At 39.6% G+C, this 20,422-nt stretch overlaps 1 protein-coding gene across 1 annotated transcript; it reads right to left on the bottom strand.

Annotated features, from left to right (window-relative positions):
* Positions 1-4,905: 4,905 nt before the first annotated feature.
* Positions 4,906-18,830, bottom strand: LOC138338496 (uncharacterized). Its single transcript, XM_069289462.1, has 16 exons — positions 18,816-18,830; positions 18,439-18,516; positions 18,009-18,188; positions 17,694-17,888; positions 17,259-17,605; positions 16,927-17,144; positions 16,180-16,797; positions 15,477-15,496; positions 14,469-14,559; positions 14,353-14,420; positions 13,873-14,112; positions 13,691-13,812; positions 8,988-9,065; positions 7,391-7,596; positions 7,174-7,270; positions 4,906-5,242 (listed from the first exon to the last, which is right to left on the bottom strand). The coding sequence occupies exons 1-16, from the start codon at positions 18,828-18,830 to the stop codon at positions 4,906-4,908; spliced, it is 2,910 nt and encodes a 969-aa protein (XP_069145563.1).
* Positions 18,831-20,422: the final 1,592 nt, after the last annotated feature.

The raw sequence follows: 20,422 nt of genomic DNA on the forward strand, positions 1-20,422 counted from the left end.
GGGGTCCGTCGCTTCTGCCAGTTTTTTCCATAATTGAAGTCTGCTGCTCAAAACGACTAATCAGGTCATTACACCTTTATTGATGAACTTTAAATAGTAAGTGTAATATATGTATATTTATACTTATATAATTTAAGAATTTATATTTCTAATATAAACTCCCATCACTACTTCTTCATTGTCCGTCAATGAGACATACTGGGTACCCTTGGTTTCGTACTCATACTACACTTGTTGTACTCTTTGTGGTGCAAATTAAATTTCGAGTAGGAGAACACATCGAGGAGTAGTTTGCATCCGAGTTCCGAGTGTCTTGGAGTTGTGGTGAGCTGCTTGGTTGTTCCGCGGCCAACACCTCCCACTATCTTTTACTTATTCTGTTATTTAGTATTCAGACAAGATATCCCTTATTTTAGATTTGTCTTTTTAGTTTCATACTTGGATCATATTTTAGAAGATCTTGTACTTATGAGAAACACATTGTTGGAGATTTGACAAATTGTTGTCTATTCACTAATTAGTTAGTAAAGTTTGTTAAAATATGTTCGTTGTCTTACCTATTGGTTTGGAACATATGTGGCATTACGACTCTTGATTTTTTGATCGTGACATTAACTAATTAGACATAGAAAAATTGGTAAGTTATTCAAATAAGTTAATGTGATTTAGTTGGTTAATGTGTTTGAATTAAATTAAAACATAACTAATTAAACTTAGAAAATATTTAAGTTCTCCAAATATGTTCATGTAATTTAGTTGATGAATATAGTCTTAGAAGTAAGTTAAAACTTAACTAATTAGACTTAGAAAGTTATTACGTTTTCTGAATAAGTAACCTGATTTTGTTGGTGAATATAGTTTTTGGAAGTAAGTTAAAACTTAACTAATTAGACTTAGTAAGTCTTTAACTTCTCCCAATACTCAATGTGATTTAGTTGGTGAATATAATGTTAAATTAAATTAAAACAAAACTTATTACACTTAGAAAGTTGTTAAGTTTTTGAAATAAGAAATGTGATTTCATTGGTGAACATAGTGCTTTAAAGTAAGTTAAAACATAACTAATCATACTTAGAAAGTCTTTAAGTTCTCCGAATACTTAATTTGATTTAGTTGTAAATATAGTGTTAGAAGTAAGTTTAAACTTAACTAATTAGACCTAAAAAATTGTTAAGTTTTTCAAATAAGAAATGTGATTTCGTTGGTGAATATAGTGTTTGGAAGTAAGTTATAACTTAACTAATAAGACTTAGAAAGTTTCAAGTTCTCCAAATACTCAATGTGATTTTTTAACGACCCTCTTAGTCATTTTAGAAATTCCAACTACTATTTTTATATTAACCTTTTTAGTAGATTTTATAAACAATTTATATGACTCGTATCAATGAGTGACATGATTTTAGATTTAATAAATGAATAAAATAAAAAAAGGTGCAAAGTGCCGTAAACTGTTAAAAGCCGCACGACTTATGAGAATGAAAAAAAAAGAATGATCTGGAAAAAAAACACAGAGAAGAAAAGAAAAGGGAAAAGGAGGAGAAAAATCAACATTTTCATCTCAAGGCATCAAGGTAATTATATTCATCCTTTCTATTATGTTTTTATGTGTCACGACCCAAAACGTGTCATGAGTGACACCCACATTTACCCTCCTATCTAAGAGAACCAACCAATCCAAACCCCAACATTTCAAACATAATAAATAGAAAACAATGCGGAAGACTTAAAACTCATTAACAGAATCAATAATCAACTTCTAAAACTCAAAACTTATCATTATCCCAAAAATCTGGAAGTCTTCATCACAAGAACATCTATCCTCAAATTACTAAATCTAAGAGTATCTAAGAAGCTAAAATATCTAAACAGCTAGTCCATGCCAGAACTTCAAGGAATCAAGACGTAAAGAATAAGATCCAGTCCAAGCTAGAAACAATAGCTCACCCCGAAATCTTACGTGATGAAGACTGGCTAGAGTTGCGGTTGAGTTGAAGACGACGGTACATTTGCTGCACTCCACAATTAACAAAAAGAAAACACACAAGTAGGGGTCAGTACAAAACACAAGTACTGAGTAGATATCATCGGCCAACTTAAAATAGAAAACAGTATATAAGAGATAATATCATAAAATCAACTACAATACTCAACAGGTAGCAACAACATGTACAAGGATCTTTGATAAATAATGCTAAGTACACCCATGAGGACTCAAGCCTCCATACCATACTCATTTGGGAAATAGTTTCATAAAGTTGAGTATATTAACATATTTCAAGATTCATTATCTTTACTATCCTTGTGTCCGAACGTGGCATTCCGATCCTCATCATACTATCCTGGTGTCGGAACGTGATACCCGATCCAATACTACTATCTTGGTGTCGGAACGTGACACTCCGATCCTCATCATACTATCCTGGTGTCGGAACGTGACACTCCGATCCATATACTATCCTGGTGTCGAAACGTGACACCTGATCAATATACTATCCTTGTGTCGGAACGTGACACTCCGATCCATATACTATCCTGGTGCCAAAACGTGACACTCGATCCATATACTATCCTGGTGTCGGAACGTGACACACGATCCTCTAACCTCATTCTTTTAGTTCACCAAGCCTTCTTTTATACCAAGGCATCATTATTAACAAAGAGGTTTCAAGGTTTAGGACTTAATAGCCTCGTCATGCTTATTTTATCACAATTATATAATCACATCATGCAAGTACACAATTAAGCATATAGAAGGGTTTACAATACTACCCAATACATACATTCGCTATAAAGAGATTACTATGAGACAGCATAAACAATAACCTACCTCCACCGAAGAATTCGTGATCAAGATATCTACTTTTCCAAAACATTGTTTTCCTCTTCGTTTCTCCTCTCTCTTGTTCGTTCATTCTCTCTCTCCTTGTACTTTCTATTTTTCATCTTCAAACCCTTTTTCATTTACCCTAATTAGCATATAATTAAGTATAAACGATGACAAAAGCAACCCACTAATTAAATCAAGGTTATCTCCTTTAACCCCAAAGTAATTGAATTTTTAACATTAAACCACTAACTTCATAATTATAAGCAGGAATAGTCCAAAACGCCCCTTTAAACATTTAACAGAAATCCGACCCAGGTAGGGTTACGCAGACTGTGACGGCCTGTCGTGCCTGCGACGGTTCGTCCTTCTGCTTCCGTCACAAACTTCACAGACTCAATACCTTGAAGAGTCTGTGACGGCCCGTCATGCCTGTGACGGTTTGTCCTGCCATTTCATCGCCAAGTTAAGAGAGTCGATCTCAGTACCCAAATTTCAGAATTCTAAGTGTTTTCGAACGAGACACCCTCGACGGTCCTTCTTGCCCATGACGGTCTGGCGTGGGGTCCGTCGACTCAAACAGTTATTACCAGAAATAAACTCCACTGCTCAAAACGACTAAACAGGTCATTACAATAGATACCAATTTACCCATCGTTCATCCCCGAACGATCACAAGAAGAAAAATAAGGGAGAAAAGGCGTACCTAAATCTGTAAACAGATGTGGGTATCTTTCTTGCATATCCGCCTCTTTCTCCCAAGTGGATTTTTTAACCGGCCGATTCTTCCATTGTACCTTGATAGATGCAATCTCTCTTGACCTCAACTTGCGGACTTCTCTATCTAAAATAGCAACAGGCTCCTCCTCATAAGAAAAATTCTCATTAAGCAGGACTGAATCCTAACGAATCATGTAGTTTCCATCCCCATTGTATCTTTTCAACATAGACACATGAAATACCGGATGCACTCCTGACAGTCTTTGGGGTAAGGCCTATTCATAAGCTACCTCCCCCACGCGCTTCAGAACTTCAAATGGACCAATGTACCTTGGACTAAGCTTATCTCGCTTACCAAACCGCATCACCCCTTTCATGGGCGAAACCTTCAGCAAGACTTGCTCACCCTCCATAAACTCTAAGTCTCTAACTTTTGGATGTGCATATTCTTTCTGTCTACTTTGAGCCGCTAAAAGCTTTTCTTGAATGCATTTCACTTTATCTAATGATTCCCTCAGAAGATCAGTACCCCAAGGTCTAACCTCAAATGCATCAAACCACCCAATGGAAGACCTACATCTTCTCCCATACAATGCCTCAAATATGGCCATATCAATACTTGAGTGATAACTATTGTTGTATGAGAACTCTGCTGAGGGTAAGATGTTATCCCAATGACCACCAAACTCAATCACACATGCACGAAGCATATCCTCCAAAACCTGAATCGTTCGCTCAGACTGACCATCGGTCTGAGGGTTAAATGCAATACTAAGATCCAATCTAGTGCAAAATTCAGCATGCAATGTTTTTCAAAACTTAGAAGTAAACTGCGTACCTCTATCTGATATGATGGAGAGTGGGACTCGATGCAATCGAACAATTTCTGAGATGTAAATTTTGGCTAACTTCTCTGCATTACAAGTCATCTTGACCGGAATGAAATGAGCAGACTTTATGAATCTGTCAACAATAACACAAATAGATTCATACTTACCCATCGTATTTGGAAGACCAACCACGAAGTCCATTGCAATTCTCTCCCACTTCCACTCAGGAATGGGCATTCTCTGAAGTGTCCCTCCAGGTATCTGGTGTTCACACTTTACCTGCTGACAATTCGGGCATTGAGCAATGAAATAAACAATGTCCCGCTTCATCCTACTCCACCAAAAATGTTGCTTTAGGTCACGGTACATCTTGGTTGCACAAGGATGTATAGAATACCTTGAATTATGAGCCTCTAAAAGAATAGTGTGAATCAAGTCATCGACACGGGGTATACATACCCTTCCCTTAATTCTCAAAACACCTTCCTCATCTATTTTTGCTTCTTTAGCCTCTCCTCGTAACACCTTATCTCAGATCCGGATCAGTTTCTCATCGGTAAACTGCTTTCCTTTAATCTTATCAAGAAAGGAAGATCTGGCCTCCACACAGGCAAAAAATCCTCCCTTCTCATTTACTTCAAGCCTCATAAGGTCATTAGCCAGAGTCTGAACCACTTTAGCCAATGGGCGTCTAGAAACCTGCAAGTGGGCTAGACTTACCATGCTCCCTGGCTTTCTACTTAAAGCATCTGCCACAACATTAGCTTTTACCGGATGATACAAGATAGTGATATCATAGTCCTTGAGTAGTTCCATCCACCTCCTCTTTCTCAAATTCAAATCTTTCTGAGTAAAGACATACTGTAAACTACAATGATCCGTAAAGACTTCACATTTAACACCATATAGATAGTGTCTCCATTGCTTTAATGCAAACACTACCACAGCCAACTCCAAATCATGTGTCGGATAATTATATTCATGAACCTTTAATTTCCATGAAGCATAAGCAATTACATTCTTCTCTTGCATTAGCACTGCACCCAAAAAAGAATAGGATGCATCACAATAAACAACGAAGTTCTTTCCTTAGATTGGCAAGGTGAGAATTGGTGCAGTAGTTAACAAAGTCTTTAGCTTCTGAAAGCTTTGTTCACACTCGTCCGACCATACAAATGTGACACTCTGCTTAGTCAAATTTGTCAATTGAGAAGCAACAGAGGAAAATCCTTTGACAAATCGACGGTAGTAGATAGCTAACCCAACAAAGCTCCTCACCTCTATAACATTAGTAGGTCTTACCCAACTCTTCACTGCTTCAATCTTAGAAGGATCCACAATCACTCCATCCTTAGAAACTACGTGCCCCAAGAAGGACACTGAATCTATCCAAAACTCACACTTAGAGAATTTGGCATAAAGCTATCTCTCCCTCAATATTTCCAATACCATTCTCAAGTGCTCCACATGTTCTTTCTTGCTCGTTGAGTATACTAGTATATCATCAATTAACACGATGACAAAGAGATCTAGATATGGCTTAAAAATCCCATTCATCAAGCTCATGAAAGCGGGAGGGGCATTCGTAAGCCCAAAAGACATTACTAAGAACTCATAATGCCCATAACTGGTTCGAAAAGCAGTCTTGGGCACATCCGTTGCTCGTATATTCAATTGGTGATAACCAGATCTCAAATCGATTTTTGAGAAGGTACAAGCACCTTGTAACTGATCGAACAAATCATCGATGCGGGGAAGAGGATACATGTTCTTAATAGTCTCCTTATTCAGTTGCTTGTAATCTATGCACATCCTAAAACTTCCATCCTTCTTCTTCAGAAACAAAACAGGAGCACCCCATGGGGATGCACTTGGTATAATAAAGCGTTTGATTTACAACTCTTGATGTTGGGCCTTTAACTCTTTTAAATCGGTGGGAGCCATCCTATAAGAGGGTATGGAAATGGGGCTAGTACCCGGCTCCAGATCAATATAGAAATCAATATCTCTATCCGGTGGCATACCAGGAAGATCTGCAGGGAACACATCCAGAAACTCACGGACTATCGAAACCGACTCAATTGAAGGTACTTGGGTAGTATCACCCCTGAGGTGTTCCAAGAAAGCTAAACAACCCTTACTAACAATTGTCTTAGCACAAAGAAAGGAGATGATATGAACTAGAGTGGAAGTGTAGTCACCCTCCCACACTAACGGATCTTTCCAAGGCCTGGCAATTGTCACAGTTTTGGCATTAAAGTCTAAGATTGCAAAGTTTGGAGAAAGCCAAGTCATACCAAGAATTACATCGAAATCAGCCATTTCTAAGATAACTAATTCTACATGAGTTTTGCTTCCCACAAAAGTTACAAGTCAAGACCTATATTCCTTTTCAAGTATCACAGACTCACCCACCGGAGTAGAAACACGAATAGGCATGTCAAGCAATTCACAATGTAAGTTAAAACCAGTAGCAAATGTGGAAGATACATATGTAAATGTGGATCCAGGATCAAATAATACAGAAGCCATGAAATCACAAACAAAAATATTACCTGTGATAACAACATCCGATGTCTCCGCTTCAGATCTCCCAGGCAAAGCATAACAATGGGCCCTATCACCTGTCTGCTCGTTGCCCCTACCATGTTGTGCCGTAGTGGCTCCAGTTTGCCCGTCACCCCGGCCGTTTTGTGACCACCATTACCTCAGCCACCACGTCCTCCAGAATGACGGCCTCTTCCATAACAAACTCTACCTCTAACTATTGGAGGTCTGTAACTCTGTTTTGGACAGTACCTCTTCATGTGTCCAGTATCCCCACATCCATAACACTCCCATGATTCAAGCATAGGTCTCTGTGAGAAGGACGAAGTCTGGGGATAACCTCCAATATCTGAGAAATGTTAACCGGTCTACGGTGGACCCCCAGCTACAGTCTGTAGTGAGGACTGAATTGGTCGGAGTGGGTAACCTCCTAAACCCTGTCCTGTGGAGTAAGAACCATTAAACTCACCTCCCATACGAAACTTCTTAGTTGCTGATGCCATGGTGAAATCATCTGCCTTCACTCCCTCCACCTCTATCACAAACTGTATCACTTCCTGAAAGGATTTTGCCGTAGCAGCTACCTGTAAGGTTGAAATAAGAAAATCTGACCTCAACCCCTTCAAAAAACGGCGAATCCGCTCTTGTGGACTTAAGCAAAGCTGGGTAGCATATCTGTAGAGTGCACCAAACTTAGCCTCATAATAAGAAACCGACATCCTGTCTTGCTCTAGGCTTAGAAACTCATCTCTCATCCTATCCCTCAAAGTACGTGGTATATACTTCTCCATAAATAAACTAGAGAATGATGCCCAAGTCATAGGTGGTGCCTCTGTTGGTTGAAACTCCACATGTGACCGCCACCATATTTTGGCGTTCCCTTGAAATTGATAGGTCACAAACACGACGCCAAATCGTTCTACTACACCCATCTTGTGTAGTAACTCATGACAGTCAACCAGAAAATCGTAGGCATCCTCAGATTCAGAACCCTTGAAGACTTGAGGTTACAATTTCAAGAACTTCCTGAAAAGTTCATGCTGATCACTTGTCATTGTAGGCCCTGTAGTCAACTGAGGAAACGTGCCTATTTCCAATGAGGCATCCATGTGGGGAGTCACAACAGCTGCATGTTGCACTCCCGGAACCTGAGGTGCTGGTGCAGAAAACACTGGAGGTGTCTGGCCCTGATCTGATAACCCACTAAGATTAGCAAGAACCTGATTAATCATCTCTGGGGTAGGTTTGGGTGGTAATTCCTCATTCTGCACTTGCTCATTCTCCCCTTCCTCCCTCTCTCTTACTACTTCCTCAGTTGGTGGAGGAGTCACCGCCCTATTACTAGATGGGCAAGGTGTTTGTCCTCTTCCTCTAGAGGACGTCCTCCCGCGACCTTTACCACGGCCTCTTGTCACTTCCCCTCTTCGAGCTACAGCCCCAGTGGCTGGCTCAGATGCATATTTTCTTGCCGGTGTTGGTGTTGGCGCAGTTGTTGCTCTAGTTCTAACCATCTGCAAAATAGAGTGAAGATGGTTAGATACCAATTTGTATCACCTAGATACCAATTGGACCCAAGTAATAGCACGAACGAAAGAAAAAATGGAGTTTCCCTAAAGTCTTATAGCCTCTCAAAGAATAGTAAAGGCGTCCCCCTGCCATTCCTCAAGACTTTACTAGACTCGTTCTTGTGTGATGAGACCAACAAACCTAATGCTCTGATACCAAGTTTGTCACGACCAAAAAGGTGTCGTGAGTGGCACCCACATTTACCCTCCTATGTGAGCGAACCAACCAATCCAAACCCCAACATTTCAAACATAATAAATAGAAAACAATACGGAAGACTTAAAACTCATTAACAACATCAATAATCAACTTCTAAAACTCAAAACTTATCATTATCCCCAAAATCTGGAAGTCATCATCACAAGAACATCTATCCTCAAATTTCTAAATATAAGAGTATCTATGAAACTAAAATAACTAAACAGCTAGTCCATGCCAGAACTTCAAGGCATCAAGACGTGAAGAATAAGATCTAGTCCAAGCTAGAAACAAAAGCTTACCCTGACATCTTACGTGATGAAGACTTGCTAGAGTTGCGGTTGAGTTGAAGACGATGGAACGATTGCTGCACTCCACATCTAACAAAAAGAAAACACACAATAACGGGTCTGTACAAAACACAAGTACTGAGTAGATATCATCGGCCAAATAAAAAAAAAAACAATATATATTAGATAATATCATAAAATCAACTACAATACTCAACAGGTATCAACAACATGTACAAGGATCTTTGATAAATAACGCCAAGTACACCCATGAGGACTCAAGCCTCCATACCAAACTCATTTGGGAAATAGGTTTATTAAGTTGAGTATATTAACATATTTCAAGATTCATTCTCTTTACTATCCTGGTGTCGGAACGTGACACTCCCATCCTCATCATACAATCCTGGTGCTGGAACATGACACCTGATCCAATACTACTATCCTGGTGTCGGAACGTGACACTCCGATCCTCATCATACTATCCTTGTGTCGGAACGTGACACTCGGATCCATATACTATCCTGGTGCCGGAACGTGACACCCGATCCATATACTATCCTTGTGTCGGAACGTGACACTCCGATCCATATACTATCCTGGTGCCGGAACATGACACCCGATCCATATACTATCCTGGTGTCGGAACGTGACACCTGATCCTCTAACCTCATTCTTTTAGTTCAGCAAGCCCTCTATTATACCAAGGCATCATTATTAACAAAGAGGTTTCAAGGTTTAGGATTCAATAGCCTCATCATGCTTATTTTATCACAATTATATAATTACATCATGCAAGCACACAATTAAGCATATAGAAGGGTTTACAATACTACCCAATACATATCATCCGTTATCAAGAGTTTACTATGAGACAACATAAACCATAACCTACCTCCACCGAAGTATTCGTGACCAAGAAATCTACTTTTCCAAAGCTTTGTTTTCCTCTTCGTCTCTCCTCTCTCTCGTTCGTTCGTTCTTCCTCTCCTTGTTCTTTCTATTTTTCTTCTTCGAACCCTTTTGTTTTTACCATAATTAGCATATAATTAAGTATAAACGATGACAAAAGTAACCCACTAATTAATTCAAGGTTATCTCCTTTAACCCCCAAGTAATTGAATTATTAACATTAAACCACTAATATCATAATTATAAGCAGGAATAGTCCAAAACGCCCCTTAAAACATTTAACAGAAATCCAACCCTGGCAGGGTTACGCAGACTGTGACGGCCCGTTGTGCCGACGACGGTCCGTCCTGCTGCTTCCGTCAAAAAGTTCAGAGACTCAATTCCTTGAAGAGTCTGTGACGGCCCGTCATGCCTGTGACGGTCCGTCCTTCCATTTCGTCGCGAAGTTCATAGAGTCGATATCAGTACCCAAATTTCAGAATTCTAAGTGTTTTGGAACGAGACACCCTCAACGGTCTGTCGTGCCCATGACGGTCCATTGTGGGGTCCGTCGACTCAGACAGTTATTACAAAAAATAAACTTCACTGCTCAAAACGACTAAACAGGTCATTACATTATGTAATTAGAAGTAGATTTTTAGATTAAAACGTGTATAATTTACACTAATATGTGAAGCTAATTTTTCATTTTGTGTACATGTATGAATATGTTATTTAGCATAAATTTTACCTTAGTCATTAATTAATTATGAGCAATTGTTGATGATCATGAAACAATTTTTGGGAAGGGAGGTAAATAGACATGTAAGAAGCATTTCATGAAATATCTTTATTTTGGTTTTCAAATATGGGTGATATAAATTGGGATTAATTTGAGATCCTTTTAATAGTTTTCATATTATCATTTAAGTTTTGACATATTAATATATATAATTAATTATAAGGTATATGGTATTAAATGAATGTCGTAAGATTTATGATATTGAAAACAAAATTAAAATTTTATCCTAAACTTGAAACATGAGAACTTAATTATAAATTTGCGTGAGTTTTTTTTGTTTAGTCTAGACACGTGAAATATGTGTGTTGTTAATGTTTTTAATTATTTGAATAGACTGGATTTTATTTAGAAGTGCAATGAAAGAGGAAGACTCAAAAAGAGTGATTGTTCGACTATTTGAGGCAAGTGTATATCTATTCTATTTTTAAGTGTATGAAATACATGTATTTCCTTGTGGTATATGTTTGGGAGTAACGGGATTGGTGATGGGTTGACTTGTCCACATTGATTAATTCTAATGATGAAAAAAAGGGATAACAAAAGGCTAAGTGATCAATTGTTTATGTGTGATGTGTTGAGAAAGGGTTAAAGGCTTGTTGAATCATTGTTGATGTGACTTCATGTTTGTCTGGTTGTGAAGTGTGCGATGTTATGAAAATGATCCTCTCCTCATTATTTGTGTGAACTTGTAACCTGCATTATTCTGAGGCATTGGTTGTGACAAGTGTTATGTGTATTGAGAGAGAATGAGAACTTCAAGAGGATTTACCATTTCGAAGGATGTATCGCGCGCCGCGATGGATACAATATTCCAAGGGACGTATCGTACGCCGCGATGGTTACTATTATCGAGGTTCATGTCGTGCGCCGCGTAAGATGCATGGACATATATGTCCCCCACGGGTCCCGGATTAAGAGATAGCGGGTGTGTATCATTAGGTCTGACATGCATCATTATACTTGACATTGCATTCCATTGCATTGCACATACTTATTATTAGTGAACTTGATATCCTGTTTTACTGATCTTCTGAATGCCTCCTGTGGAACTTTTGATAGATGAATATTGAGCTTTTTATTGCGAATATGTAATTTGTTGAAGTGTTGTTGTTGAGGATATGTAATTTGTTAAAGTGTTGTTGTTTAGGATATGTAATTTGTCTAAGTGTTGTTTTTGAGCTACGTGCTATGTAAACTCTGAGCTGTTATGTTGGGTAGATTTTAATGTAGGTTGTAGTTGTGGAGGTTCGGTTGGGGGTGGTAGGAGTAATCATAATTCATCCCATTAGCTTGTGCTTAGAGGTTCACATGCTGAGTACCGTGTGGTTAGGTACTCACCACTTTCTTCTACAAATATTTTTTTGTCACGATCCAAAATGAGCCGCGAGTGGCACCCGCGCTTATACTCCTATGTGAGCGAACCAACAAATCTGAACCCCAACATTTACCAATATTTCAACCATAACGAACAAACTAAAATAATGAAGACTCAAAACTCATTAATGAAACCAATTAAATAACTTCTAAAATTTAGCAATTACTATCCCCCAAAATCTGGAAGTCATCACACCAAGAACATCTATTCTCAAGTTTCTAATTCTAAGAGTATTTAAGAAGCTACAGTATGTAAAACAGATGGTCCATGTACGAACTTCAAGACATCAAGACGTGAAGGAGAGAACCCGGCACGAGCTTGGAACAGTAGCGCACCCTAAATTCTGATATGTTGGAGACTAGCTAGAGTTTCGGACGAGTCGAAGTCGATGGCACGTTTGCTGCACTCCACAAATAACAAAGAGAAGAAAATACAACTAGGGGTCGGTACAAGGAACACGTACTGAGTAGGTATCATCGGCCAACTCAAAATAGAAAGCAATAAATATCCAATAATAATATAAAATCAACTACCACACTTAATTGGTGACAACAACAAGTACAAGAATCATTGGCAACAACGCCAAACACACCCATGAGGACTCAAGCCTCCACACCATACTCATTCGGGAAATAGGTTCTTTGAATTTGAGTATATTACGTAATTTAAGATTCAACCTCTTTATTATTATCATGTCGGAACGTGACACTCCGATCCCCTAATACTACGTGTCGGAACGTGACACCCGATCCCCTAATACTACGTTTCGAAACGTGACACCCGATCCCGTAATACTACGTGTCGGAACGTGACACCCAATCCCCTAATCTCATTGCTTTAGTTCATCAAACCTCTTTTATGTCAATGCATCATCTTAATGGAGAGGGATAAGATTTAGGATTCCACAATCACAACATACAAACACACAATCAAGCATATAGAAGACTTTACACAATACATATTAATCGCTATTTAGAGTTTACTATGAAATAGCATAAACCATAACCTACCTCTACCGAAGACTCGTGATCAAGCAAGCTACTTCCCAAAGCATTTTTGCTTTTCCTCTTCGTTTCTCTCTTCTCTCGCTCGTTCTCCCCTCTTCTTGTTCTCTTCTACAGATTCTTTTTATTTTACACTAATTATCATATAATCAAGTACAAAAGATGATAAAAGTAACCCACTATTTGTTTCAAGGTTACCTCATTTAACCCCCAAGTAAATAAGTTATTAAACTTACCCACTAATTTCATACAGTTTGTCATTAATAGTCAAAAACACCCCTTAAAACTTTTAGCAGAAATCCGACCCAGTCGAGGTTATGCAGCTCGTGACGGTCACGACGGTTCGTGCTGTAATTCCGTCGCGAAGTTCATAGAGTTGATCCCATAACACACAGGAAAATTACACAAGTGTGGGACGACAGAGTCCATGATCCGTCGACCCAGTCAGTTTTATCACAAATGATTCTACTGCTCAAAACGACTAAACAGGTCATTACAATAGATACCAATTTACCCATCGTTCGTCCTCGAACGATCACAAGAAGAAAAACAAGGGCGAGAAAGAGTACTTGAATCTGTAAAAAGGTGTGGATATCTTTCTTACATATCAGCCTCCTTCTCCCAAGTGGACTCTTCAATTGACCGATTCTTCCATTGAACCTTGATGGATGCAATCTCCCTTGATCTCAACTTGCGGATTTCTCTATCTTGAATGGAAACAGGCTCCTCTTCATTAGAAAAATTCTCATCAAGAAAAACTGAATCCTAACGAATAATGTAGTTTCCATCCTCATGGTATCTTTTCAGCATAGACACATGAAATACCGGGTGCACTCCTGACAGTACGGGAGGCAATGCCAATTCATAAGCCACCTCCCCCACGCACTTCAGAACTTGAAATGGACCAATATACCTTGGACTAAGCTTACCTCGCTTACCAAACCGCATCACCCCTTTCATGGGTGAAACCTTCAGCAAGACTTGCTCACCCTTCATAAAATCTAAGTCCCTAACCTTTCGATCTGCATATTCTTTCTGCCTGTTCTGAGCGGCTAGAAGCTTTTCCTGAATGTATTTCACTTTATCTAACGATTCCCTCAGAAGGTCAGTACCCCAAGGTCTAACCTCAAATGCATCAAACCACCTAATGGGAGACCTACATCTTCTCCCATACAATGCCTCGAATGGGGCCATATCAATACTTGAGTGATAGCTATTATTGTATGAATACTCTGCTAAGGGTAAGAAGTTATCCCAATGAACACCAAATTCAATCACACATGCACGAAGCATATCCTCCAAAACCTGAATCGTTCGCTCAGACTGAACATAGGTCTGAGGGTTAAATGCAATACTAAGATCATACCTTGAACCTAATTCAGCATGCAATGATCTCCAGAACTTAGAAGTAAATTGCATACCTCTATCTGATATGATGTAAAGTGGAACTCTATTAAATCGGACAATTTCTGAGATAGCGAGTCTGGCTAACTTCTCTGCATTGTAAGTCACCTTAACCGGAATAAAGTGAGAAGATTTAGTTAATCTGTCAACAATTACCCAAATGGAGTCATACTTACCCAATGTCTTTGAAAGACCAACTACAAAATCCATTGCAATTCTCTCCCACTTCAATTCAGGAATGGGCATTCTCTGAAGTGTCCCTCCAGGCCTTTGTTGTTCATATTTTACTTGCTGACAATTCGAGCATTGGGCCACAACATCAACAATGTCATGCTTCATCTTTCTCCACCAAAAATGTTGCTTTAGGTCATGATACTTTTTGGTTGCACCAGGATGTATAGAAAACCTTGAACTATGAGCCTCTGTAAGAATAGTGTAAATCAAATCATCAACGCGGGGCACACATACCCTTCCTTTAATTCTCAAAACCCCTTCCTCATTAATTTTTTCTTCTTTAGCCTCTCCTCGCAATACCATATCCCGAATCCGGATCAGTTTATCATTAGTAAACTGCTTTCCCTTAATCTTGTAAAGAAAGGAAGATCTAGCCTCTACACAGGTTAAAATCCTCCCTTCTCCAGTACTTCCAACCTCATAAAGTCATTAGCTAGATTCTGAACCCTTCTAGACAATGGGCGTCTAGAAAACTGCAAGTGAGCTAGATTTCCCATGCTCCCTGCCTTTCTACTTAAAGCATCTGCCACAACATTAGCTTTTCTTGGGTGATACAAGATAGTAATATCATAGTTATTCAGTAGTTCCATCCACCACCTCTGTCTCAAATTCAAATATTTCTGAGTAAAGACATACTGTAAACTCTGATGATCTGTATAGACTTCACACTTAACCCCATATAGATAATGTCTCCATTGCTTTAATGCAAACACAATTGCAGCCAACTCCAAATCATGGGTCGGATAGTTACGTTCATACACCTTTAATTGCCTCGAAGCATATGCAATTACATTCCTCTCCTGCATTAGCACTGCACCCAAACAAGAATAAGATGCATCACAGTAAACAATGAAGTTCTGACCTTCCACTTGCAAGGTTAGAATTGGTGCAGTAGTCAACAAGGTCTTGAGGTTCTGGAAGCTTTCTTCACATTCGTCCGACCATACAAATGAAACATTCTTCTTAGTCAAATTTGTCAATTGGGAAGCAACAGAAGAAAATCCCTTGACAAATCGACGGTAGTAGCTGGCTAAACCGACAAAGCTCCTTACCTCTGTGACATTAGTAGGTCTTACCCAAGTCTTCACTGCTTCAATCTTAGAAGAATCCACCATCACTCTACCCTTAGAAATTACATGCCACAAGAAGGACACTGAATCTAGCCAAAACTCACACTTGGAGAATTTAGAATAATTCTTTTTCTCTCTCAACACGTCCAATACCAGTCTCAAATGCTCCTCATGTTCTTTCCTGCTTTTTGAGTATATCAATATATCATCAATGAATACAATGACAAAGAGATCCAGATATGGCTTAAAAATCCCGTTCATCAGGCTCATGAAAGCAGTAGGGGCGTTCGTAAGTCCAAAAGACATTACTAAGAATTCATAATGCCCATACCTGGTTCGAAAAGCAGTCTTTGGCACATCTGTTGTCGTATTTTGAATTGATGATAACCATATCTCAAATCAATTTTTGAGAAGGTACAAGCACCTTGTAACTGATCAAATAAATCATCAATGCGAGGAAGAGGATACTTGTTCTTAATAGTCACCTTATTCAGTTTCCTGTAGTCGATGCACATCCTAAAGCTTTCATCCCTCTTTTTCACAAACAAAATAGGAGCATCCCAAGGGTATGCACTGGGTCTAATAAAGCATTTACCTAACAACTTTTGAAGTTGGGCCTTTATCTCCCTTAACTCAGATGGAGCCATTCTATAAGGGGGTATGGAAATGGGGTGAGTACACGGCTCCAGATCGATAGAAAAATCAATGTCCCTGTCCGGTGGCATACGAGGAAGGTCTGATGGAAACACATCCAGAAACTCACGGACTATCGAAATAGACTCAATGAAAGGTACTTGGAAAGTATCATCCCTGAGATGTGCCATGAAAGCTAAACAACCATTACTAACCATTCTCTTGGCACGAAGAAAGGAGATAATACGAACCGGGGTGGAAGAATAGTCACCCTCCCACACTAGCTGATCTGTCCCAGGCTTGGCCAATGTCACATTTTTTGCATTACCATCTAAGATTGCAAAATTTGGAGAAAGCCAATTCCTAACCAGAATTACGTCGAAATCAACCATCTCTAGAATAATCAAGTCTACATGAGTATTGCTCCCCACAAAAATCACAAGGCAAGACCTATACACCTTCAACACTATCACAGACTCACCAATAGGAGTAGAGACACAAATAGGCATGTCAAGCAAATCACAATGTAAATCAAGACCTGTAGCAAATGAGGAAGATACATATGAAAATGTGGATCCAGGATCAAACAATACAGAGGCAATGCAATCACAAACGAAATGATTACCTTTGATAATAGCATCAGATGTCTCTGCTTCAGATCTCCCAGGGAAAGCATAACAATGGGCCCTATCACCGGTATGTCCATTTCCCCTACCATGTTGTGCTGCAGTAGTTCCAACTTGTCCGCCACCTCGGCTAATTTGGTGACCACCATTACCTTGTCCAACGCGTCTTCCAGAATGCCGGCCTCTCTAGTGACCACCTTTACCCCTAATTATTGGGGGTCTGTAACTCTGTTTTGGACAAAACCTCCTAATATGTCCAGTCTCTCCACATCCGTAACACTCTCTGGAGTCAAGCATAGGCCTCTGTGAGAACGACGAAGTCTGGGTATAACCTCTAAACTCAGAGAAATGCTGACCGGTCTGCAGTGGACCTCCAGCTACAGCCTGCAGTGAAGACTTAATAGGTCGGGCTAGGTAACCTCCTGAACTCTGCCTTCTTGAGTAAGAACCACTAAACTCACCTCCCGTGTGGAACTTCATAGAGGTCGACGCCATGGTGAAGTTATCTGGCTTCACCCCCTCCACCTCTATCATAATGTCAACCATTTCCTGAAAGGATTGTGCTACAGCAGCTACCTGTAAGGCTCGGATCTGCAAATCTTACCTCAATCCTTTCACAAAAACAAGGAATCCGCTGTTGTGGACTGAAGCAAAACTGGGTGGCATTTCTGGATAGTACACGAAATTTTGCCTCATAAGCAGTAACAGACATCCTGCCTTGCTCTAAGATAAGGAACTCATCTCTCCTCCTATCTCTCAAAGTCCGGGGTATATACTTCTCGATAAATAGGCTAGAGAATGATGCCCATGTCATAGGTGGTGCCTGTGAGGGTTGACACTCAACATACGACCGCCACCACATTTTTGCATTTCCCTGAAACTTATAGGTCATAAACTTAACACTGAATCGTTCCACTATGTCCATCTTATGTAGCAGTTCATGACAATCAACCAGAAAATCATAGGCATCCTCAAATTCAGCACCCTTGAAGACTGGAGGTTTCAACTTCAAGAACTCAGTGAAAAGTTCATGCTGATCACTCGTCATTATAAGTCCTGCAGTCAATCGAGGAAACGTGCCTACTCCCAATGAGGCATCCATATGGGGAGCCACAGGAGCTGCATGTTGTACTCCCGGAACCTGAGGTGCTGGTGCAGAAAAAACTGGAGGTGTCTGGCCTTGATTAGATAACCCGCTAAGATAAGAAAGAACCTGGTTAATCATCTCTGGGTAGGTTGGGGTGGTAATTCCTCATTCTGCATTTGCTCATTTTCCCCTTCCTTACCCTCTCTTACCACCTCATCAGTCGGTGGAGGAGTTACCGCCTTGTACTAGCTGGACCAGATGTTTGTCCTTTACCTCTAGAGGACGTCCTTCCGCGATCTCTACCACGTCCTCTTGCCACCGCTCCTCTTCAACTTACAGCCCCAGTGGCTGGCTCAGACGCGCCCTGTATTGCCGGTGTTGGTGTTGGCACAGTTATTGCTCTAGTTCTAACAATCTGCAAAATAGAGTAAGGATGTCAGGTACAAAATTGTATTACCTAGATACCAATTGGATCCAAGTAATAGCACGAACAAATTAAGAATGAAATTTTCCTAAAGTCCTATAGCCTCTCGAAGAAAAGTAAGGGCATCCCCTACCGTTCCTCAAGACTCTACTAGAATCGTTCTTGTGTGATGAGACCAATGAACCTAAGCTCTGATACCCAGTTTGTCACGACCCAAAATGAGCAGCGAGTGGCAGCCACACTTATCCTCCTATATGAGTGAACAAACAAATCTAAACCCCAACATTTACCAATATTTCAACCATAACGATCAAAATAAAATAATGCGGAAGACTCAAAACTCATTAATGAAACCAATTAAATAATTTCTATAATAAAGCAATTACTATACCCCAAAATCTGGAAGTCATCACACCGAGAACATCTATTCTCAAGTTTCTAATTGTAAGAGTATTTAAGAAGCTAAAGTAAGTAAAACAGATAATCCATGTCCGAACTTCAAGACATCAGACGTGAAGGAGAGAATCCAGCACGAGCTAGGAATAGTAGCTCACTGTAAATTCTGATATGCTGGAGAATTGCTAGAGTTGCGAACGAGTCGAAGTTGATGGCACGTTTGCTACACTCCACAAATAATAAAGAGAAGAAAATACAAGTAGGGGTCAGTACAAGGAACACGTACTGAGTAGGTATCTTCGGCCAACTAAAAATAGAAAGCAATATATATCAAAGAATAATATAAAATAAACTACCACACTTAATTTGTGACAACAACAAGTACAAGAATCATTGGCAGAAACGCAAAACACACCCATGAGGACTCAAGCCTCCACACCATACTCATTTGGGAAATAGGTTCTTTGAATTTGAGTATGTTACATAATTCAAGATTCAACCTCTTTAATATTATCGTTTCGGAATGTGACACTCAAATCCCCTAATACAATGTGTTGGAACGTTACACCCTATCCCTTAATACTACCTGTCGGAAGGTGACACCCGATCCCCTAATACTACGTGTCGGAACGTGACACCCGATCCCCTAATCTCATTGCTTTAGTTCATCAAACCTCTTTTATGTCAATGCATAATCTTAATGGAGAGGGAAGATTTAGGATTCCACAATCACAACATACAAACACACAATCAAGCATATAGAAGACTTTACAATACTACTCAATACATATCAATCGCTATTTAGAGTTTACTATGAAATAGCATAAACCATAACCTACCTCCACCGAAGACTCGTGATCAAGCAAGATACTTCCCAATGCCTTTTTGCTTTTCCTCTTCGTATCTCTCTTCTCTCGCTCGTTCTCCCCTCTTCTTTTGCTTCTTATTTTTCTTCTACAGATTCTTTTTATTTTATCCTAATTATCATATAATCAAGTATAAAAGATGATAAAAGTAACCTACTATTTGTTTCAAGGTTACCTCCTTTAACCCCTAAGTAAATAAGTTATTAAACTTACCCACTAATTTCATACAATTTGTCATAAATATTCCAAAACACCCTTTAAAACTTATAGTAGAAATCCGCCCCGTCGAGGTTACACAGCTCGTGACGGCCCGTCATACATGCGACGGTCCATCCTGCAGGTCCGTCTCAAAGTTCACAGAGTTGATTCAGTAGGGATGTTTGTGACGATCCGTCGAGTCTACGACGGTTCGTGCTGCATTTCCATCGCGAAGTTCAGAGAGTTGATCCCATAACCCACAGGAAAATTACACAAGTGTGGGACGACGGAGTCCATGATGGTTCGTCATGACCATGACGTTCCGTCACGTGATCCATCGACCCAGTCAGTTTTATCACAAATGATTCTACTGCTCGAAATGACTTAACAGGTTGTTACATTTTTGTAGGTTATGAGCCTTCATTTTTGTTGTACTT

Source organism: Solanum lycopersicum, chromosome 9, assembly GCF_036512215.1.
Source record: "Solanum lycopersicum chromosome 9, SLM_r2.1".
Taxonomy (NCBI): domain Eukaryota; kingdom Viridiplantae; phylum Streptophyta; class Magnoliopsida; order Solanales; family Solanaceae; genus Solanum; species Solanum lycopersicum.